We start from the raw sequence: 24,207 nt of genomic DNA, 5'->3' as shown, positions 1-24,207 counted from the left end.
AAATGACATGAGGCTGTATGGTTCCTACTCTGAGAAAGTTCTTTTAAAGTGTTTAAAATAACTTATTAAATCCTTTCCATCATATTGTATATAAAGTTTAAATGGACCTAATACCCACTGTAAAGGCAGCTCACTGTTATGCATCATACTGTTGGTTTTATTGTTTCATTCTTCATGTACTCAGTAATTGCCCAGGAAAAAAAATGAGACACGAGAGAATGGGAAATTATTTCCTTAGAATTTGTTAAAAGAAACCAAAATTAATATACTCATACCAAAATATTTTAGGATAATTGTACAGGTTTAGATTTTTCAAAGGATGGGATTAATCCTTTCTCGTTTTCATAGGCTATCAGGCATCATTTTCTTCTCCTAATATATCTGTCCCTTGCACCTGACAGACCTTTTTGGCAATGAATTTTAGAATTTATCCATAACTATTGCCTTCCTGCAGAGGAAGTAAATGAACTCAGGCTTGGCTGATCCTTTCTATATCAGTGTGAATGTTCTGCTCCTAAAATGTACCACTTGACACTTCTGGAAACCTGGAGTCTGCTGTTTATCCACAGAACAGGTGCAGCATAGTAAGCAGCAGTACACGCTTCCCCACATAGCCCTCTATGTTTTCCTAAGCAGAAAGGACCACCATGAGTAAGAGGGGAGCTACGTGCTCCTGTGCTGCAGAAGTTTTGAGCAAACTCTGCAGGATGTGACTGTCACCTTTAGCCTGTGCAGTGTTGTTGTAGCCATACTGGCCTCAGGATATTAGAGAGACAAGGTGGGTGAGGTCATCTCTTTCACTGGATCAATTTCTGTTGGTGAGAGAGAGAGATGCTTTCAAGCCACACAGAACTCTGCTGCAGGTTTTCTTCAGGGCCTTTAGCCTATCCGTCGAGACTGCTAAATTAGCAGTAGCACCAGTATGGTAGCACTTAGGATCCCTTGCCATGGACCAGTATCCCACCATGCTAGATGCTGTAAAAACACAGAACAAAGTGGTAGTCCCTGCTCCAAAGCACTTACAGTCCAAGACGAGGGACAACACAGATGGACACATACAAATGGGGGAGTACAAGGAAACCCTATGAAACAAAACTGATTAGCATGACAAGTAAGGGTCTCAGCACAGCAGCAGCCTAACCACTGTCAAGTTTTTTGTACACATCATGGCACTGGAGAGTTTTAAGGAGGATAATGTATTAGTTTTGTAGATGTTTAGGTGGAGCTTGTGGAGATGTTGAGGGGCAGCATGGGAGAAAAAACAGACGTGCTTGTTTGATTTAATAAGTGAGCAATGGCGACTGGCATCATGGTCTTATTAGAGACAGGAGTCTCACTTGTTACTGAATCAGAGATGACAAATTGAATGGTGATAGGTCCTGAAGGGCCTTGTAAGTAAAGACAAGTAGCCTATGTTTGATGAATAGAGAAGAAGGAGGATGCTAAGAGAGGGACAACATGATCAAAACAATGGGCTAAGAAAATTTGCAAGCAGCATTCTGAATGGATACAAGCAGGGCAAGACTGCATGTGACCTGGCCAGAGAAAAGAATGCTGCAGTAACTGAGATCTTGGACAAGGTTTAACTGTTTGGATGGATAGGATATCTTAGATATGTTAATACAGAAAGAATCTGTAAGATTTTAACATAGCCTGGATGTAGGACAAAGAGAGAGAGAGAGTCCAAGGGTATGTCTACACTACAAAATTAGGTCGAATTTATAGAAGTCGGTTTTTTAGAAATCGGTTTTATATATTCGAGTGTGTGTGTCCCCACAGAAAATGCTCTAAGTGCATTAAGTGCATTAACTCAGCGGAGCGCTTCCACAGTACCGAGGCAAGCGTCGACTTCCGGAGCGTTGCACTGTGGGTAGCTATCCCACAGTTCCCGCAGTCTCCGCTGCCCATTGGAATTCTGGGTTGAGATCCCAATGCCTGATGGGGCTAAAACATTGTCGCGGGTGGTTCTGGGTACATATCGTCAGGCCCCCGTTCCCTCCCTCCCCCCGTGAAAGCAAGGGCAGACAATCATTTCGCGCCTTTTTTCCTGAGTTACCTGTGCAGACGCCATACCACGGCAAGCATGGAGCCCGCTCAGGTAACCGTCACCCTATGTCTCCTGGGTGCTGGCAGACGCGGTACGGCATTGCTACACAGTAGCAGCAACCCCTTGCCTTGTGGCAGCAGACGGTACAGTACGACTGGTAGCCGTCATCGTCATGTCTGAGGTGCTCCTGGTCGCCTCTGTGAGGTCGATCAGGAGCGCCTGGGCAGACATGGGCGCAGGGACTAAATTTGGAGTGACTTGAGCAGGTCATTCTCTTTAGTCCTGCAGTCAGTCCTATTGAACCGTCTTATGGTGAGCGGGCAGGCGATACGGACTGCTAGCAGTTGTACTGTACCATCTTCTGCCGAGCAGCCATGAGATGTGGATGGCATGCAGTCCTTCTGCACCGTCTGCTGCCAGCCAAAGATGTAAAAGATAGATGGAGTGGATCAAAACAAGAAATAGACCAGATTTGTTTTGTACTCATTTGCTTCCCCCCCTCCCCTGTCTAGGGGACTCATTCTTCTAGATCACACTGCAGTCACTTACAGAGAAGGTGCAGCGAGGTAAATCTAGCCATGTATCAATCAGAGGCCAGGCTAACCTCCTTGTTCCAATAAGGACAATAACTTAGGTGCACCATTTCTTATTGCAACCCTCCGTGAAGTCCTGCCTGAAATACTCCTTGATGTAAAGCCACCCCCTTTGTTGATTTTAGCTCCCTGAAGCCAACCCTGTAAGCGCCCCTCCCAGCGTCAGAGCAATGGCAAACAATCGGGCATCTGAGAGTGCTGTCCAGAGCACTCACAATGGAGCACTCTGATGGGGCTAAAACATTGTCGCGGGTGGTTCTGGGTACGTGTCGTCAGGCCCCCGTTCCCTCCCTCCCTCCGTGAAAGCAAGGGCAGACAATCGTTTCGCGCCTTTTTTCATGAGTTACCTGTGCAGACACCATACCACAGCAAGCATGGAGCCAGCTCAGGTAACCGTCACCCTATGTCTCCTGGGTGCTGGCAGACGCGGTATGGCTTTGCTGCACAGTAGCAGCAACCCATTGCCTTCTGGCAGCAGACGGTGCAATACGATTGGTAGTCGTCCTCGTCGTGTCCGAGGTGCTCCTGGCCACGTCGGCTGGGAGCGCCTGGGCAGACATGGGCGCAGGGACTAAATTTGGAGTGACTTGACCAGGTCATTCTCTTTAGTCCTGCAGTCCTATTGAACCGTCTTATGGTGAGCGGGCAGGCGATACGGACTGCTAGCAGTCGTACTGTACCATCTTCTGCCAGGCAGGCAAGAGATGAGGATTGCTAGCAGTCGTATTGTACCATCTTATGCCAGGCAGGCAAGAGATGAAGATGGCTAGCAGTCGTACTGTACCATCTTCTGCCAAGCAGCCATGAGATGTGGATGGCATGCAGTCCTTCTGCACCGTCTGCTGCCAGCCAAATATCTAAAAGATAGATGGAGTGGGTCAGAACAAGAAATAGACCAGATTTGTTTTGTACTCATTTGCCTCCTCCCCTGTCTAGATCACACTGCAGTCACTCACAGAGAAGGTGCAGCGAGGTAAATCTAGCCATGCATCAATCAGAGGCCAGGCTAACCTCCTTGTTCCAATAACAACGATAACTTAGGTGCACCATTTCTTATTGGAACCCTCCGTGCAGTCCTGCCTGAAATACTCCTTGATGTACAGGCACACCCTTTGTTGATTTTAGCTCCCTGAAGCCAACCCTGTAAGCCGTGTTGTCAGTCGCCCCTCCCTCCGTCAGAGCAACGGCAGACAATCGTTCCGCGCCTTTTTTCTGTGCGGACGCCATACCAAGGCAAGCATGGAGGCCGCTGAGCTCATTTTGGCAATTAGGAGCACATTAACCACCACACGCATTATCCAGCAGTATATGCAGCACCAGAACCTGGCAAAGCGATACCGGGCGAGGAGGCGACGTCAGCGCGGTCCCGTGAGTGATCAGGACATGGACACAGATTTCTCTGAAAGCATGGGCCCTGCCAATGCATGCATCATGGTGCTAATGGGGCAGGTTCATGCTGTGGAACGCCGATTCTGGGCTCGGGAAACAAGCACAGACTGGTGGGACCGCATAGTGTTGCAGGTCTGGGACGATTCCCAGTGGCTGCGAAACTTTCGCATGTGTAAGGGCACTTTCATGGAACTTTGTGACTTGCTTTCCCCTGCCCTGAAGCGCATGAATACCAAGATGAGAGCAGCCCTCACAGTTGAGAAGCGAGTGGCGATAGCCCTGTGGAAGCTTGCAACGCCAGACAGCTACTGGTCAGTTGGGAATCAATTTGGAGTGGGCAAATCTACTGTGGGGGCTGCTGTGATGCAAGTAGCCCACGCAATCAAAGATCTGCTGATATCAAGGGTAGTGACCCTGGGAAATGTGCAGGTCATAGTGGATGGCTTTGCTGCAATGGGATTCCCTAACTGTGGTGGGGCTATAGACGGAACCCATATCCCATATGAAGTGAAACTCAGTATGGGCTAGATCAGGGATCGACAACCTTTGGCACGTGGCCCACCAGGGTAAGCCCCCTGGCGGGCTGGGCCAGTTTGTTTACCTGCTGCATCCACAGGTTCAGTCGATCGCGGCTCCCACTGACCGCGGTTCACAGCTCCAGGCCAATCAGGGCTGCAGGAAGCTGCGGCCAGCACATCCCTCAGCCCGCGCCGCTCCCTGCAGCCGCCATTGGCCTGGAGCAGTGAACCGCGGCCAGTGGGAGCCGAGATCAGCTGAACCTGCGGACGCAGCCAGTAAACAAACCAGCCTGGCCCACTAGGGGGCTTACCCTGGCATGCCGCATGCCAAAGGTTGCCGATCTCTGAGCTAGATTGTGCTCAAACATGGCCCTGCACAGGCGGGGAGAGATTACAAGCAGACTTTCTCCTATGTGCCAGGCACAGAAGCCAGTACAATTCCAGTCCTGGCATAATCCTTGACTGATCCCTCAACTGAGTTTGTTGCACTTTCTGTACCCATCCAAGATGCTGTTGTATTTGCTTTCTGGGACAGATCCAATACCCACTGAAATCAATGAAAGGACTCACTGACTTCTATAGGCTTTGGATCAGGCCCTCTTGGAGCTAGATCCTACCACCCTTCCTCAAGTTGGGTTGTACCATACTCCACAAGTCACCATATGGGAATACTAATCACTCAAACTAATGTTGGCAAGTTGGCAAAATCTGGCCATTAGTGGATGGGCCAGCTCTATTGGGGATTCTTGCACCAGTGTGATGCAGTACTCTACTTACCACTAAGATAGGGACACCTGGCTGGTCTCCAAACTGGGGTGCGCACACCCCAGGCGGTGCATGGCACCAGGAGTGCCGTCAGATGGCACTCCACCATTTTTTTCCTTCGGCGGCAGCTCTGCACATCCACGGCTGGTGTTCCTCTCCGGGGGCCCACCTGTGGTAAGTCTTCCGGTCTTCTTCTGTCTGCAGCACGCCTGCGGCAGGTCTTCCGGTCTTCACCCTGGGGATGCGCGAGCCAAAAAGACAACTGCCTTACTGAATCAGAATAAGAAGCCGAGCACTTCAAATACAATAAGTAAAACTCCAACATCATTGACATTAATTTACTTCAAACTCAATTTAAATGAAACGCCGAACACATGCTTTATGGGTGTGTTTTTGTTTTGTTTCTGCAGTAATGAACCCCTTTGCTTCAACTTTTTGAAGAAAAGATGTTACTACCTTTGCAAATGCACAATTATGAGAGAAATAAAAGATGAGGTCTAACTACTTTGCAAGCTGCATTAAGCCATGGATTCTGAAAAAGTGCTGTTAGAGACAAGTGCTGCCTTTATCCTAGGCAACACAGTTTTGTTCACATCAGGACAGAAAAAGAGTAGCTCTTCTATTAAATGTTTAGCACTTTTTTCCCCTGGACATTTTCATATAATAAATGATAAAGAAACACAGTAATTATCTAAAGTGGTGTCTTACTGTATAACTTTACTGGGAAAAGGGCTTTCTTATAAAAGCAGCCACTTAATTCAATTTAGTGAATAAATGAAGAAGGCCTTTATGACCACTCCCCAGTCATGGTGCCTGCAGGTTTCCAGGAGTACCAAGCTATGCAGGCTACTTTTCATTCTAAGGGAATACTTCCCATTGTTAGAGGTCGCATGATGAGAGCCCTGTTTCTAGAGCTGAAATGTGCTTTCTGCTTACCTGCATGTCCTAGATTGATTGATTTACCTATCCGTTCATATTTAATTTCCATTTGTGCCCATTAGAGTTCTCTAGAGGTAAAATGCCTGCCTGTGCCAAGGGCCAGCCCAAGGCTCATGCACCATTTTTAAGTCCCACTGAAGTCCAATGCTGAGAGCTTAAGTGGAGAACAGGCCTTGTGGTAGCCCATTGTACAGGGATGAATTTCAACCTAGGTAGAGTACAAAATTTAGAATCACAACAACAAATCAAAAACGTAAAAAAAAGAAAAGAAAAGAACAGTGTGATCAAGGTCATTTTAACAGTATAGACCAAAATTATGGCTTTTATAGCGGTGGATCATTGCAGGAAGTAAAGCACCTCATGCACCCTCGGGATGATAGGAGGAGCTATTATGAGCCTACAATGGACACTGGGAGTTGACTGAACTGTGAATAAGCTGTTCTCCCCCTCTTGCTGTGCTTTCTTGCCCGGGCTTGGCAATGGGATTGCAGGTCACTTAGCCCTGATCTCCATTTCAGGATTAGGTCGAATTTAGCTGCATTAGGTCAATTTTAAAATGAATGCGTCCACACAACCAACCCCATTCCGTTGATGTAAAGGGCTCTTAAAATCGACTTCTGTACTCCTCCCTGGTGAGGGAAGTAGTGCTAAAATTGACCTTGCTGGGTCGAATTTGGGCTAGTGCAGATGCAAATCAATGGTATTGGCCTCCGGGAGCTATCCCAGAGTGCTCCGCTGTGACCGCTCTGGACAGCGCTTTGAACTCCGATGCACTAGCCAGGTACACAGGAAAAGCCCTGGGAACTTTTTAATTTCATTTCCTGTTTGGACAGCGTGGTGAACTCAGCAGCACAGGTGACCATGCAGTCCCCCCAGAATCGTAGAGCATAAAATGCTTCTATGCTCCCCCTATCAACTCCGTCCCTGAAGTTATTGCAGATTAGAAGGTGAAAAAAACCACTCTCATGATGACATGTTTTCCAAGCTCATGCAGTCCTCCCGCACTGATAGGGCACAGCTTAATGCATGGAGGCATTCAGTGGCAGAGGCCAGGAAAAAATAAAGTGAGCACGAAGAGCGGAGGCAGGACACGATGCCGAGGCTAATGGGGGAGCAAATGGACATGATGAAGCATCTGTTAGGGGAGCAAAAGGACATGATGAAACATCTATTGGAGCTGCAGGATAACCAACAAGAGCACAGACCCCCGCTGCATCCACTATATAACTGCCTACCCTCCTCCCCATATTCCATAGCCTTCTCACCCAAACACCCAAGAACGCGGGGGTGGGAGGCTCCAGGCACCCAGCCACTCCACTCCAGAGGATGGCCCAAGCAATAGAAGGCAGTCATTCAAAGAGTTTGATTTTTAGTGTGGCTATAATAAGCAATGTGGCCTTGTCCTTCCCTCCTCCCTCACCCGACCCGGGCTACCTTGTCCATTATCTCTTTTTTTTTTAATTAATAAAGAAATAATGCATGGTTTCAAAACAATAGTTACTTTATTTCGAAGGGGGGAGGGTGGTTGGCTTACAGGGAATTAAAATCAACAAAGCGGGTGGGTTTGCATCAAGGAGAAACACACAGTCACACCGAAGCCAGGCCAGTCATTAAACTGGTTTTCAAAGCCTCTCTGATGCGCAGCATGCCTTTCTGTGCTCTTCTAATCACCCTGCTATCTGGCTGCTCAAAATCAGATGCCAGGTGATTTGCCTCAACTTCCCACCCTGCCATAAACATCTCCCCCTTTCTCTCACAGATATTATGGAGCACACAGCAAGCAGCAACAATGAGAATGTTGGTTGTGCTGAGGTCTGATGTAGTCAGCAAACAGCGCCAGCGAGCTTTTAAACATCCAAAGGCACATTCTACCACCATTCTGCATTTGCTCAGCCTATAGTTGAACTGCTCCTTACTACTGTACAGGCTTCTTGAGCCATGGGAGCAAGGGGTAGGCTGAGGTAGGTGCGACCGCATGGTGCTGCTGGCTGGGAGAGCAGCCTGAGGCAGAAGCCTCCAGATCGCATGATATTCCAGGCAGGATTGAATCTCCATGAGACAAAACTTAAAGAAGAGAATGGGGGAGGGATAGCTCAGTGGTTTGAGCATTGGCCTGCTAAACCCAGGGTTGTGAGTTCAATCCCTGAAGGGCCATTTAGGGATCTGGGGGAAAAATTGGAGATTGGTCCTGCTTTGAGCAGGGGGTTGGACTAGATGACCTCCTGAGGTCCCTTCCAACCCTGATATTCTATGAATGACCTGGAGTCTCTGGCTCCCATTTGGTGCTCTAAGAGGAGGATAGCCATGTCTATCCAGGCGCCCCTGATCAACCTCACCGAGGTCTGCCAGGAGCACCCAAGAAACTGCACTGTCTGCTGCGAAGGCAAGGAGCTGCTGCTGTGTAGCAATGCAGTACCGTATCTCCCAGCAGCACCCAGGAGACGTACGGTGACGGTGAGCTGAGCAGGCTCCATGCTTGCCGTGGTATGGTGTCTGCATGGGAAAGAAGGCATGAAACCATTGTCTGCCATTGCTTTCACGGAGGGTGGGAGGCAACGGGCCTGATGACATGTACTCAAAACCACCCGCGACAATGTTTTTGCCCCATCAGGCATTGGGAGCTTAACCCAGAATTCCAATGGGCAGTGGAGACTGTGGGAACTGTGGGATAGCTACCCACAGTGCACCACTCTGTAAGTTGAGGCTAGCCACGGTTGTGAGGAAGCACTCCGCCAACTTAATGCACTTAGTGTGGACATACGCAATCAGCTGTATAAAATTGGTTTCTAAAAATCGACTTCTATAAAATTGACCTAATTTCGTAGTGTAGACACACCTTAGACACACCCGAGCTAGCTTTAATCTAGCTGGCTCAGGTACTGAAGTAGTGAAGCTGTGGCAGAACAGAATTATGCGTGGCCTGTACAAGTCTCTTGAGTGGCTAGCTTGTGCTGAAGCCCGTGCTGTCACAGCTTCAGTGATCTAGATTAAATCTAGCTTGGGAATGTCTACAGAAACTGTGATCACAGCCTGTGATCGCAGTGTAGACATACTCTTAGACATGACCCCTCTGACCTGATTAGCACTATCAGCAATGCTAGAGTTCACTCTCCAGTTCTCCCTTGTCCTAGTAGCAAAATTATGGATGATGCTTTGATGGGTGCACTGGGAAAAAATGGACTTAACTTGTGTCTTCTTCCCTCCCCGCACACCTCTGCTGAGCCATTCAAAACTTAGTACTTAGGTATGATTAGATAAATGCTATAAGGTCTTCTCCCACTATTTGCTCTGGTAACTCATAAAACTGGAGGCTGATTCCTCCTCTTTGAGCTCCTTGGTCTCCTTAATCTGAGCAATTTTGTTGAATTAAGTCCATCTTCCAGGTCATGAACCCTGCACTTTCCTCCAAAATGGCTATACTGAAAGCCTCTGCATTTCTTCCACTGCTCTAATGATTTCTGATTTAATTTCAGCCAAGGAGTGAAACACCTATTCAAGTGTAACTTTTTCCCCTCAGGAACAGTAACCTTTTGCCATCTGTGAAATAGCAAGTATAAATTCTGTGAACTGGGTAAAAGTGATTTCCTCTTTGGTGATGCAGAAGAATGCTTTGGCCTCTTGCATCCAGTTAACTTATCTGTTGAACTTTCTATTTCAAGTACTTGAAGGTGGACATAATAATCCAAAGCCAAATCCTACATTCACTTTCACACCATGCACCCTCATTGACTCAGAGACACACATTTGGCACATAATCGGGGGTTAAATATGAAGTTTAGTGGTAGAAGATTACTATTTAATTTTTAATGTAAAAAGGCAGGCAAGTCTAATGGATCTAAATCATGAAGCAGCCACCTTAGCGGAGCATCGCACAGTTCCCACTTAAGTCATTTAAAAACAGGAAAAGCCCTCAATACACTACAATCCTGCATCGGCAGGGGATGGACTAGATTTCCTAATAGATATTTCACATCTCTAGCTTCTGATTCCGATGTGTAGAAAGAATAGTAAATATGGCAGGCGACCAGCTTGGCTTAACAGAGAAATCCTTGCTGATTTTAAACACAAAAAAGAAGCTTACAAGCTTACAAGAAGTGGAAGATTGGACAAATGACCAGGGAAGAGTATAAATATATTGCTTAGGCATGCAGGAGTAAAATCAGGAAGGCCAAATCACACCTGGAGTTGCAGCTAGCAAGAGATGTTAAGAGTAACAAGAAGGGTTTCTTCAGGTATGTTAGCAACAAGAAGAAAGTCAAGGAAAGAGTGGGCCCCTTACTGAATGAGGGAGGCAACCTAGTGACAGAGAATGTGGAAAAAGCTAATGTACTCAATGCTTTTTTTGCCTCTGTCTTCACGAACAAGGTCAGCTCCCAGACTACTGCACTGAGCAGCATAGCATGGGGAGGAGGTGACCAGCCCTCTGTGGAGAAAGAAGTGGTTCGGGACTATTCAGAAAAGCTGGATGAGCACAAGTCCATGGGGCCAGATGCGCTGCATCCGAGAGTGCTAAAGAAGTTGGTGGATGTGATTGCAGAGCCATTGGCCATTATCTCTGAAAACTCATGGTGATCGGGGAAAGCCCTGGGCGACTGGAAAAAGGCTAATGTAGTGCCCATCTTTAAAAAAGGGAAGGAGGAGGATCCTGGGAACTACAGGCCAGTCAGCCTCACCTCAGTCCCTGCAAAAATCATGGAGCAGGTCCTCAAGGAATCAATTCTGAAACACTTAGAGGAGGGGAAAGTGATCAGGAACAGTCAGCATGGATTCACCAAGGGCAAGTCATGCCTGACTAATCTAATTGCCTTCTATGATGAGATAACTGGCTTTGTGGATGAGGGGAAAGCAGTGGACATGTTGTTCCTTGACTTTAGCAAAGCTTTTGACACGGTCTCCCACAGTATTCTTGCCAGCAAGTTAAAGAAGTATGGGCTGGATGAATGGACTATAAGGTGCATAGAAAGTTGGCTAGATTGTTGGGCTCAATGGGTAGTGATCAATGGCTCCATATCTGATTGGCAGCCGGTATCAAGTGGAGTGCCCCAAGGGTCGGTCCTTGGGCCGGTTTTGTTCAATATCTTCATAAATGATCTGGAGGATGGTGTGGATTGCACCCTCAGCAAGTTTGCAGATGACACTAAACTGGGAGGAGAGGCAGATACACTGGAGGATAGGGTTAGGATACAGAGGGGCCTAGACAAATTAGAGGATTGGGCCAAAAGAATTCTGATGAGGTTCAACAAGGACAAGTGCAGAGTCCTGCACTTAGGACGGAAGAATCCCATGTACCGTTACAGACTAGGGACCGAATGGCTCGGCAGCAGTTCTGCAGAAAAGGACTTAGGGGTTACAGTGAATGAGAAGCTGGATATGAGTCCACAGTGTGCCCTTGTTGCCAAGAAGGCCAATGGCATTTTGGGATGTATAAGTAGGGGCATTGCCAGCAGATCGAGGGACGTGATCATTCCCCTCTATTCGACATTGGTGAGGCCTCATCTGGAGTACTGTATCCAGTTTTGGGCCCCACACTATAAGAAGGATGTGGAAAAATTGGAAAACGTCCAGCGGAGGGCAACAAAAATGATTAGGGGACTGGAACACATGACTTATGAGGAGAGGCTGAGGGAACTGGGATTGTTTAGTGTGCGGAAGGGAAGAATGCTGGGGGTAGGATTTGATAGCTGCTTTCAACTACCTGAAAGGGGCTTCGAAAGAGGATGGATCTAGACTGTTCTCAGTGGTAGCAGATGACAGAACAAGGAGTAATGGTCTCAAGTTTCAGTGGGGGAGATTTAGGTTGGATATTAGGAAAAACTTTCACTAGGAGGGTGGTGAAACACTAGAATGTGTTACCTAGGGAGGTGGTGGAATCTCCTTCCTTAGAAGTTTTTAAGGTCCTGCTTGACAAAGCCCTGGCTGGGATGATTTAGTTGGGGATTGGTCCTGCTTTGAGCAGGGGGTGAACTAGATGACCTCCTGAGGTCCCTTCCAACCCTGATATTCTATGATTCTATGATTCCTTCTGCTTTTTTCTTACTCAATGCCACTCCAGGAGGCCCATTTGGAGTTCCCCCATCCCCCTCTTTATATTGTGGATTAATCCAAGTTTGTGACATTTAAGCTAAATCCAACAGAAAATTATCAAGACTGGAGGAAATTCTATGTCCATTTTCTATTTAACAGAATTTCATAAAGAGTCAGACTGGATAATTTTCTTTTGGCAAAACTCAGACATCACCAGCTTTAATTCCAGAGGACCAGCAACATCAGTGAAGTGCAGTATAACAATGCCAGGAGCCAAATCTGTTTCTAAAAATGTCAAAATGGCTTTGATTTTGTAAAAAAGACCACAGTTTGTAAGAGATTATTGCAAATTTATGAAACTAAGTAACAGAAGTGTTGCATAGCTGATGGTGAAACCAGTCTACAAGAAGATCCTAGCTTTTTTAAGTTTCCTATTTAAATAACAAAAAAATTGATCACGAACTTTTATTTTTGGGTTATTCAAATAAAATGTAGAGATAGCTATTTAAAAAACTGGCAGAAAGTGGCTTATAAATCAGAAGAACAAAACAACTTATGAAGTGCGGAAATTGGCACCTGTCTTATCTGATTGAAAGACTATCTGTGCTTTCAAACCTTGTGATTCTTTACTGTTCCCATCCTGAGTACATTACTATTATCCTGAAAGCATTGTTGATATAGACTAAAAAGTTAACAAAATCACTAGGTTTGTGAAAATTATGTGAAAAGTCTCAGTGTTTATAGGAATATAGGCCCACACTAACTGAGTGAATTATACATTTTTAACTGAGTTTGGACTTTGGCATGACTGATTAGCCCAAACCATGTGACCAAAAGAATGCGATCATGAGACAGAGGGATTGTTTGTGTTAAACTTGTAGTGGTCCTGGAAATACCAGTGTTATTTAAAGTTTGCGCTGAGCAATAGAAATACAGAAAACATGGTATATTAGGTACCAGGGTCAGTAAAATAATTAGGTATATAAGTTTGTTTTGAAAAGAAATGCTTAGTCCAGTAGCTGGGTAAAAATAGGCTACGCTCAATAAGGTGAAAAACAGAATGCAGCCCTAAACTGCTTCAGCTAACTTTAGCGTAGGCCCAATAACCAGCAATGCTATCACTTGTTTGTTACAGAGTATAAAAAGAAAAGTTTTCTAGGGGTTCTTCGGCAGAGCTTTTCCTTACCACTCTGGAGTACGCCATGATAGGAAGGTGTCACCTAGGCCTGAACCTGTTGTAGGTATTTTAGCCAATACTTATAACTGTATTGTTGCTAGGGTACAGAATATAAGGATGTATAGGCTTGTATTGATATTTTGGATGTAACCGACACTAAGTGGCCTGTGGACTAATAAAGGAATGATTGTGTTGAAAGTAAGTCATGGTAAACCTTATTATGTCCAACAGTGTTTGACTTCTCAAGCACCATCTCATCTGTGGCATAAGTCTATTGACATCAGTAGAGTTACACCAGTAATGATTATGGCCTCAAATGCTAATTATCTAAAACGGGTCAGATTGTGGTCCATCCTACCTGCAAAGTGCATGGCAGAAAGGGGTGTAATGACACCCCCTTTTTTCTTTGGCTTGCTACCCAGAGCATAGCATATGGTAGCCACAGGTGGGGAATGGGCAGAGCCTAGGCTTCACTCCCCAAACATGCCTGCCAAGGCAGCTCAGCCAGCATGTGAGTGGAAGTAACCTGGTATAGGGCGGATAGATTATTTCCCCCTAAAGAGGGGGAAGGGAGGAAGGAACCAGGAACCAGACTGTGACTCTCTGAGTAACCGTCTGGCTTCCAGTCTGCCCTGGAGCAATGCAACTAACTGCTGCCCCTTTCTGAGGGCTGTGGCAAAGCCACAATCTAGCCTTAGTGAGGAGAATGGAAGGTTCAAGCCAAGGGTTCGGAGTATGAAGAGTCAAGTGTTAGCAAGCAATGGGGAAATGGGAGAAGAGGCACCAACCACTGGGAGTAAGTCACTGATGGTAATGACTTGGGAATCAGGGGAAGGAAGTGGAAGGAGAGGAAGGGATAGTGAAAAAAGGAAATGAGAACAACAGTAGGAGGACAGAGAAAAGAATCTGCATTTGCTGCTGTATTTTCCCTTCTCCTTATCCCTAAAAAGAGATAGGCAGCAAGATGGAACGAGACATAGTTAAGGGAAGAAACACATACTTACTGGTGCCTTAATAATACTCCAAGAACTTAATATAGTCATCGGTACCAACCAGCTGTCACTAAAAGTACTCCTGTCTCTCTCTCTCTCTCTCTCTCTGTGTGTGTGTGTGTGTGTGTGTGTGTAAGAGAGAGAGAGAGAGAGAGAGAGAGAAATATTAAAGAATGCAGGCTATTGTGTACAGTTAGCAATTTGTCTTTGGGTAGGGTTTGCAATGGTAAAAGAAACTAAAATGGCAAAATCAAGCATAATTAAAAATGTGGCAACATTTCTAGAGTGGATTAATTTCTTCCCTTCAAGGAGAATTGATTTGATGATCTAGTAGGTGTTTTCCATCTAAGTGCTATGATTCTTTGATTTAGGGAACATGCAGGACACATACCTTTTGGTTTTCATAACCAAAGACAAAAGTCTCATCACTTTGTAACAGAGGTTCTTTTTAACCTTCTCTGGGTATGAGAAATCTCATTAATAATACACTTTATCAGATTACAAAAGAATTTTCCTTCTGGGTTGTTAAGTGTAAAGATGAAACAAAAGAAAGGTTGATTGCTAAGTATACTATAGTACTTCAAGAGCGAAAACTGTCTATTATATAGGGAGATAGGACATCAAAATTTATAGTCTCTTAATATCTTAAATGGTACAGGTTTCATCTTTCAGAAAATCATCATGGGAAAAATATCAGTAACAATGAGAAGGTTCTAATATATAGCTATAACAAGGCAAAAATCAAAAGCAAAGCCACACTTGATTTAGTTTTACTTTAAAGTATCCACTTACTTACAAACCTTAAGATGCATGTTGCAATTTTATCACTTTATTCTAGCTAAACAATCCATGAATGGATAAATGAAGATATACTTACAGAGATATGGTCTTTAATAACTGGGCCTGATTCTTACTTCCATCTTTGTAACTCCACTGAAGCTGATGAAGTTTCACAGTATGGTGCAAATGAGATCAGAATCCCATCCCATTCACCTCGTAGAAACAATAGGATCAGGTTTGCAACAAAAAGGCAATAAAATGATGCAGTGCAGTTTGGAGAGGAGGATTTTGACGTGCCTAAGAATCTTGTTCGAAGTATACTGAATAGCTCAGCAAAGTGCAGAGAGCTGAGAAGCCCAGGGTGGTAGCCAAGCTCCCAGTGGGGAATGGGGAGCCGAGAGCCTGGGGTAGCAGCCGGGTTCCCAGCAGGGAGATCCGCACCCAGTGTCCAGGCACCTGTCCCTTTCTGGGTGGGAAGCAGGGAACCAAGAAGCCCAAACGTGGCTGCCCCATTCACAACGGAGAACTGAGGAGGCCAGGGGCCAGCCGGGCTCCCAGCAGGGAGCTGAAAAAAGAACTGAGAGCAGCCCTGGCTCTCAGCCCCTCACAATGTCTCTCTTAAATAGGTGGAAGCTCTCCCTGGTGAGGATGCGCACCACAGACAGAAGGGCAGTGTGAACATGAACCACCACATAATTCCTGCACTGGCTATAAGTCGACCTAACACATGGTCGACTTAAGTTTATAGTGTAGCCATGCCGTATGTTACATCTGAATCAGCCAGACTAATTTGTCTAGCCATCCTGGGCTAACCCTTCCCATGTGTGCAAAATAAAAATAATAAATAATAATAATACAACAAACCAAACATCGCTGCTGTTCTTTGTGAATTTAGCAGAATCCTTTAGTTCCCATTCATTTTTAAAATAGCATCAAATATTTCACAAGGCAGGGGATCCTGCAAAGTCTCACTCCCATAAGTACCCTTGCCCACACTAGATAAGCATATTTTGTTCTTTTTGATATACTACATTTCAGCTGACTCTTTCCTTTGCTGTGTTGCACACCGCTGATTAATGAGAAATTGCAACTTGTGTGAGGAAAGGATTTAAGAAGTAAGCAAGGCTGCAAAGTACACAATCTAACTCATTTTTATATAATCTCCATGTTGAGTGAGAAATCTGTATAAATAGTCGAGGATTGCCCTTAAATAAAATCTTTATTTGATTCATCAGACAGGGACGGTCCTGTAAGGCTGCACTCATGAGAGTAATCCAACGGGACTCCTTGCATGAGTAAGGATTACTCTCCTGACTGAGTGTTATACTTATAAGAAGCACACGGGATCTTTATAGAGGAGAAGGCAGCACGCCGCATTTATTGAGAATACAACAGTTAGCATATGCTTTTCAGTCTCACACACACACACACACCTGCCAGTTGATGTTTATAGTTACCAGTCCAGAGTCTGGATCAATCTAGTGGCCAGCCAGATTGGTTGCAGAGGGGAGCAGGGCTCTGTCGGTTGTGATCTGATACTCCTGGAGTGTGGCAAGACAAACCCAAAGTCCCACAGCCAAGCACCCTGTTCTCATAGTCTTTTCTCTGTTGAAGTCTATGGATTTTGCTGTGTCAGTCTGTGACCAGTTACTTCTTAATTGGTGTATCTTTTGACGTAAGCATTCCAATACACCTCCAAGAGGGTTATCCTGTCCTGGTTCTGATTTAATCAATTGTCCTGTCTTTAGGGGTACCAGCTTTCACCTCAGGGTTGTCAATCTGCCCTTCCTTCATTATGGATGCGCGTTGATGATTCTCTGGTGTCCTTAAGTCTCTTCACTCCTTCTTCCTTGACCATCTGGCTATAACAATGGCCTTCACACCTTATCTTTTCCTGATGCATATATTCCTCATTCACACAAACAGTCTTTTACAGAGACCTTTGAGAATACAAACAGTGTCAGTTTATTTTGAATCTCCTTAACATAGACACAATACAAGATCCTGTCTCTTACTTACTAAACCTTAAAACAAAGAAATGTATATTTAATTAGAGTGCTTAATTTATAATACATATAGGAAACCATAGTAGACATTATAACTTATCCTAAAACAAAAGGGTGACCAGAATCAGTCATAAGGATTGTTCTGGTCTGTCCCTGCCTTAACATCAGTACAGACACTGGCAGTCTGTCAGATGCATTTCTACCAATGTCCCAGAGAGTAATTCCTTTCTGCTATTCAAATGGGGTGGCTGGTAAAATGAAATCAAGACATACAGTAGTACCTCTATTCTTATAGTACAATTATAAAATCCTGTTCCTACATGAGGATCTGCAAGATCAGCCCTAAATAATATAACAAATGTGGAAAATTTCTTTATAGGAAATCCTGCATTATTCACATTGTCTTTATGCAGATGTCTCACAAGAGTTAAAGAGTTAGATACTCAGGTGTGGTGGAGATACAGTCAGAGCAGCTGAGGGAGGTAAAGTAAACATGGCTTGCAGCTAAGGCTGGTTGAACTGTTTTTCAATGTAAAACTGGGTTTTCAACTAAAGAGAATTTTTCACTGAGAGTGTCTGCTTTCTGCAGACAAATTGGAAACTTCATCCAAAAAAAAAACAACCAAACACCCCAAAATTGAAAGGTTTTCAGGTTTTGATGTTTCACCAAAATGTGGAAATTTTTCAGCAGAAATTTTTGAGAAAAATGGGGGGGAAAAATCAACATTTTTCATGAGGAAAAAAAAAAACAAAAAACATTTTCCTACCAGCTCTACTCACAACCTCATGATTGCTCAAAGCATACCCGACTGCCCTCCAGCCCAGGGACTGTTTCAACAGCTAGGAGTCTACAGTGGTGGAAGCCACCAGTAGCTGGACCCACTGGTTTCTTAGTGATTTATGGTGGCAGGACAGCACATAGCAGCTAGAATAGGGTTGAGGGTCTGGTCAAGAGATTATGTAGAAATGAAAAGTCATGTACTTCCCTGGCTTGCTTGCTTCATAAAAATCTTTTCCATCTGCACAAATGGCAATCGTTCATTAATGAATGTAACACAACATGGAACAAAGGAAAAAAGCAGCTGAAAATGGCAGTATATGAAAAAAGAGCAAAACATACATATTAAAAAAAGAAAATAAACTGATTTCTGTATTGCTAGATGCACTCTATACAATTCAAATAACAAAATTATTAAGATGCTTTCTTCTCCGGAGCTGAATGAGCAATAACACCAGAAGGGGTTTTTTTGCTAAAATTTCTAGTGTAGGTATAATCTGGAGATTGGGAGAAATTTGGTACAAGTACCGTTTCATCTCCTTCTTGTGCTGTAGCTTAACTCTTTGCTGGAGCTTGTGCCAGAGTTTCTTCTTTTCAGGACTTTTCATTAAACTGAGTCAAAGTGATACAAAATTTTGTATTTATAAACAATGAATGTAGATCCTATTTGTTAGCTACCAGTTACTGTTAAGGAGAGAAACACTTACATCTAATAGTATTTGGATAGAGCAAGAGGACTGAATGGATTCACATAATGAGTTACAGTGGATTACATTTGTTTTTTTATCATAGAATATCAGGGTTGGAAGGGACCTCAGAAGGTCATCTAGTCCAACCCACCCCTTGCCCAAAGCCGGACCAATCCCCAATTTTTGCCCCAGATCCCTAAATGGCCCCCTCAAGGATTGAACTCACAACCCTGGGTTTAGCAGGCCAATGCTTCAAACCACTGAGCTATGCCTTATCACATTCAAGTAGAACATAAGAATGGCCCTACTGGGTCAGACCAAAGGTCCATCTAGACCAGTACCCTGTCTTTTGACAGTGGCCAATGCCAGGTGCCCCAGAGGGAATGAACAGAACAGGTAATCATCAAGTGATCCATCCCCTGTCACCCATTCCCAGCTTCTGGAAAACAGAAGCTAAGAACACCATCCCTGCCCATCCTGGCTAATAGCTATTGATGGACCTATCCTCCATGAATTTATCTAGTTCTTTTTTTAATCCTGTTATTGTCTTGACCTTCACAACATCCGCTGGCAAGGAGTTCTACAGGTTGACTGTGCGAAAAAAAATACTTCCTTTTTTGTTTGTTTTAAACTTGCTATTAATTTCATTTGGTGGCCCCTTGTTCTTGTGTTATGAGAAGGAGTAAAGAACACTTCCTTATTTACTTTCTCCACATCAGTTATGATTTTATAGACCTCTATCATAGTAGTTTTGTTTTTCATTAAGAACAAATTTGTGCATCTGAAATCATTACACCAAGAAAGCTCCATACAATCACATTGTGATGTGCTTCATTGCCTGACTTTCCTGTGGTGCGCAACTTCACTGTAGCAGACTAAACAGAAAGAATGTTAGCCATCTAAACAAGTCAATTTTGTACAAGTCCAGTACAGCCATCTAAGCAATTCACTTCAATAATTTCTCCCCTGCCACAGTGCTTGTGCAAAATTTTCATATACCAAACTCAAGGCAGAGACAGCAACAGGTTAAGCTGACCCTGCATTCACTGGCTTATTTGTGTTTCTTCGGGAGACCTTCAGACGATCTTTTAAATCAGCAACTCCTCTAGAGTGGCTTGACTTGCCCTTTAAGTGTCTACACATTAACCTGCTTTTGTAACAGCTTAGGTGTTAGAAAGAGAAAGGCTACTTTCTCTGGAAATTGTGGGGCTAACACATTTTAGTGATGCCAGAATTGGTAACCTGTAATGTTACTGTTGTAGCAATTCCTGCAGCTCCAGGGTATGAGAATCAGTGTGCAGCCAGTTTAAACCAAATACATTACTGAAAGGCTCTGCTGCTTCAGTTTCTCAAGCACTGTATAGATGGATTGTTTGCATAACATGCTAAACTGACTTTTTAGACTATAAAGAATTGGGGTCTGATTTTCATTAGCAGCCTCCTATTTTCCACCTATTTTGTTCCACTGGTAAGTATTTTCCGGGGTAATTTTATTAAAATATTTGTTGTATCCGGTTTTCAGCTGACTAATTTTGGTTACAAGTAATTAAACATTTAAGTGCTATGAAATATGCCTGCAAGTTCAAAATGATAACCGTTCCTAACCTGCACAAAAATGTGGATGCAAAACTGGAGGCCCTTCTGAAAATCAGGGGATTCAATGCTAACATATGGTGCAAGTATGCACCAAGTCTTCTAGCAGTACAATTTATAGTTGCAGGAGTAGTTTCATCACCGATGAACAGCTGGAAAGTATGTCCACAAAAAAAAAAAAGAGTGAAATATAACCCAGTCTGAACTATGATTGTTTCAAACACAGTATTTCTATTAGCCCACTGAATCTGGTAGCAGAAATTTAATGAAAAGTAATTTGTGTGTGAAAAACATGAGCATGTATTCATGTAATTACAATCTGTACCATCATCCATATGTACCACAGGGCCAGATTAAGGTTGAACAGGTTTAGCTAAAGCTTTAAAAAAAAAAAAAACAGCATGAGAGAGATACTTGACATGGAAAATTTCAGCTCTTGTGCTTAAAGTTTGGCAAAAAGTTGAAAGCAACTGGAAACAGGGTTTTTATAATGGGAAGTGACAGGCAACCCTAAATATAGGTGGTAATACCAGTTCTGCTTGTAACATGCATACATATACATGGCCAACAGATGTACAGTATAAGTCTAATCAGGCTAGTTTTCATTTTATACACACAAAATAAAATCTACCATGCTTATTTCTGACATTGTGTGTTGAGAATGACTGGTCTAGCAATATCTGTAGCTGAAGCGGGCAAGATGGCAGCTAGAAACACTTTTGTTTAATGCTTACTTCCTCTGTCTTGCAAGACTTTCTCTCCTTGCCTTTCACACTGGCCAAAGCTTCTCTTCATTTGTCTTTTATTGTGATTTGGGGACTGTGATGCCACACAAAACCAGGGAAGATGATGAAGATCACCAGCCTGTCATACTTCTGGATGTACGCCATCTGAAACTAAATTAAGAATGGAGATTGCTTCTGGTGGGCATTCCCTGAGGGTCACTGATCACTCAACTCCCATCAAGGACCTAGGGATATAGTTGTTTAGCAGTTAGAAAGGAGTCTCTTCTCTACAACGGACTTTGGGGCAATAAAGGCCATGCAGGGGCAGCTAAATGGAAAATAGGATAACCGTAGTCTATGGCTAATGACCTAGGGAAATGATAATATTGAACAAGTCCAAGCTTCAGTCACTAATTTTTTTTCAATTTTTGGTACCAAGTTCAATTATTGAGGAGGATGCTGTTCTCCAGAGAAAAATGGAGACACAGGAAATTCAGATTAAAAACAAAAATGGTGTTAAAAAATGTTCATCCCTGCTACAACTTCACTAACTTTAATAGGGAGATGATCAAGAAGAGGTCCAATTGGTGCTAGCCACAGTGGTGCTTGTGATGTGGACACCTTTGTACTAGGTGCGACGCAAGATAACATATATTATAAAATGGCCTTATTGCTTCCTTCTTTCAGGTGGTAAAAATGATGATTGTCGTTGTGTTGACATTTGCAATCTGCTGGTTGCCCTACCACATTTATTTCATAGTTACTGGGATCTACCAACACTTAAATCGGTGGAAATATATTCAGCAAATCTACCTAGCCAGCTTTTGGCTAGCCATGAGCTCCACAATGTACAATCCCATTATCTACTGCTGCCTTAATAAGAGGTAAGAGAGAATTATGAAACTATTGGGTGTGTGAGAGCTTAGCCAGAATATAAATGATTTGAATGTGAAAGAGACAGAGTAATTTTCACTTCATTAGTAAAGATTCCCAATGAGAGAAAAAATATATATATATCTCATGTGAGGTAAAAGCCTCCTTCAGGTTTCTGTTCCATGCTAATACTATTCTTCCAATAAACACTTGTGGCATTGACAAATGTAAGAGCAAAATTTAGCCTTGAGGTGGAGGGGGGCTTAGTCCGCCTGCCACGTTCCACATGCAGAACACGTAAGAACATCAATGGAAGTTGCACTTGTCAGGGCTTGCAGAACCAGGCCCTAATTGTTTAAAATACACCAAATGTAAATTAAGGTTGCTTTGCTGTTAGCAAACATATAGATTGCGGCATACACCACTAACTAATCATTACTCCAAAGATATGTATAGCATGACTTTACGAGGTGGGGGTCAGAATGCAATGTAAAATAAAGCTTTTATTGTAGTATTATTGATCACATCACAATATTTTTATTATACATTGCAGTCTGAATCGGATGATAAAATGAATGTTCATAGCCTTATTACTCAGTACTGAAGCATATGTAGTTGGAGATACTGGGGGGAAAAAAGTCACATACACTCCTAGGATATTATTTTCAAGGGGGCTGCATTTGCAGTTGACTTCCCTGGGATTTGTGGGTGCTTACCCTTTTGAAAAATCAGGCCACGACTGTTTAAGGGACTCTTTATGGGCATGAGTCACCTTGCCTGGATCAGATTGCAGGATCAGGGTCTAAATAAATACTATTCAGAATATGTGCCATTACACCTCTTCACAGCTGATACCTGCTAATTTTTCAGTGATTCCATTAGTATTACTGAATTAAAGCCATCAAGAGCTTGAGAGAGAACCTGGCTAGGGAGGCAGCAGCCTACCCCCTCCACTCCCGCCCAGGTCAGGCTACCAGGGACAGGAGCTGAGCAAGCCAGAAACCCGGGTGGGTAGCAGAGGAGGCAGGCAGCTGCCACCTTCCAGCCAGGCTGTCTCTCAGGCAGCTGCTGCGCTGCACAGAGGCAGTGACCTGGAGTGGCCACACTCAGCCAGCATGAGACATGACTCTGTCCCTTCCCTTCTGCGCCCTGCCCAGACCTGGCTGCCAGGAACAGGTGCCAGGGGGCAGGTGCAGTAGAAGTACAGAACCCCTCTCCCTCTCCACTGGAAGGCTGAGCAGAAATATGTGGGGGAGGAGCACTTCACCCTGCATGACCCCCTACGCATTGCCTATGAATGCTTTCAAAGAAGTATCTTTCCTTTCAGATTCCGAGCCGGTTTCAAGAGAGCATTCCGTTGGTGCCCATTTATTGAGGTGTCCAGCTATGATGAGCTGGAGCTCAAGGCAGCCAGGTTTCATCCCACCAGACAAAGTAGCTTGTACACGGTATCCAGAATGGAGTCTAGCACAACAGTAGTGTTTGACCCCAATGATGGAGATCATTCCAAGTCCACCCGTAAGAAAAGAGCTGCTTCGCGGGACACAAGCTTTAATGGCTGTTCACGCAGGAATTCCAAAACCACCTCTACAACCTCAAGTTTTATCAGCTCACCCTATACATCAGTGGATGAGTATTCTTAAGGCGCTGGGTAAATTTGTGATGAGTGTGAAAAGAGCAGTATTGTACATGAAAGAGACAATGCTATTCTATCTTAGAACCATATCCAAGCTACAGGATGGCAGTCAAGATTCAGTCGATGAACCTGGTTGTAAATACCATACGACTTACTGGCCCTTCTTACGTTTGTACTTTGGAAAAAAAGAGGAACTATAAGACATCTGTTTACATGAGTAGGAAAAACACAGTGGCATCTTGTACATAGAAATGTTTGTAAGAATTATTTAAAACAATACAACATAAAACTCTTGCTCCTGTATTAGGATCAAATGCAGACCTATAGCTGACTTGCTGATATTTAAGTTTTACTGACTGAAATGTAACCAGGCAGCTTCAAAATAACTATAGTTCAAACTGTACTGAATTTTTATATTATTTGTGAATTCTACAGGAGGAAAGTTACATGAGATTGGGTTAAAAATTCCTTTTGTATCAAGTCCTGATAAGTTCCAAATCCAGTCTGCTGTTACACAAACTCATGTGGGTGATCCTATTAAAGTCAAGGTGGATGGGATTCAGCTCTGTGCACCACTTAAATACACTTAAGACTAACTCAAACCCCAAATAGGGCTTAAGTGGTTCATAGGCTTTGTTCTGGCCCCTGCACATGCAGGAATACCAACCACCCTGTGTGCTGCA

General features: G+C 44.0%; 1 protein-coding gene across 1 annotated transcript in view; it reads left to right on the top strand.

The window, feature by feature from the left end:
- TACR3 (tachykinin receptor 3) overlaps positions 1-23,531 on the top strand; it is a 63,165-nt gene extending 39,634 nt beyond the window's left edge. Inside the window, exons 4-5 of the mRNA XM_073340040.2 lie at positions 21,703-21,899; positions 23,216-23,531. Of these exons, the coding sequence (XP_073196141.1) occupies positions 21,703-21,899; positions 23,216-23,531 (513 nt within the window). The remainder of the gene's footprint in view (positions 1-21,702; positions 21,900-23,215) is intronic.
- Positions 23,532-24,207: the final 676 nt, after the last annotated feature.

The sequence above is a fragment of the Lepidochelys kempii genome, chromosome 4 (genome assembly GCF_965140285.1).
Source record: "Lepidochelys kempii isolate rLepKem1 chromosome 4, rLepKem1.hap1, whole genome shotgun sequence".
Classification (NCBI taxonomy): domain Eukaryota; kingdom Metazoa; phylum Chordata; order Testudines; family Cheloniidae; genus Lepidochelys; species Lepidochelys kempii.
This window is presented reverse-complemented; position numbering and strand designations above follow the sequence as displayed.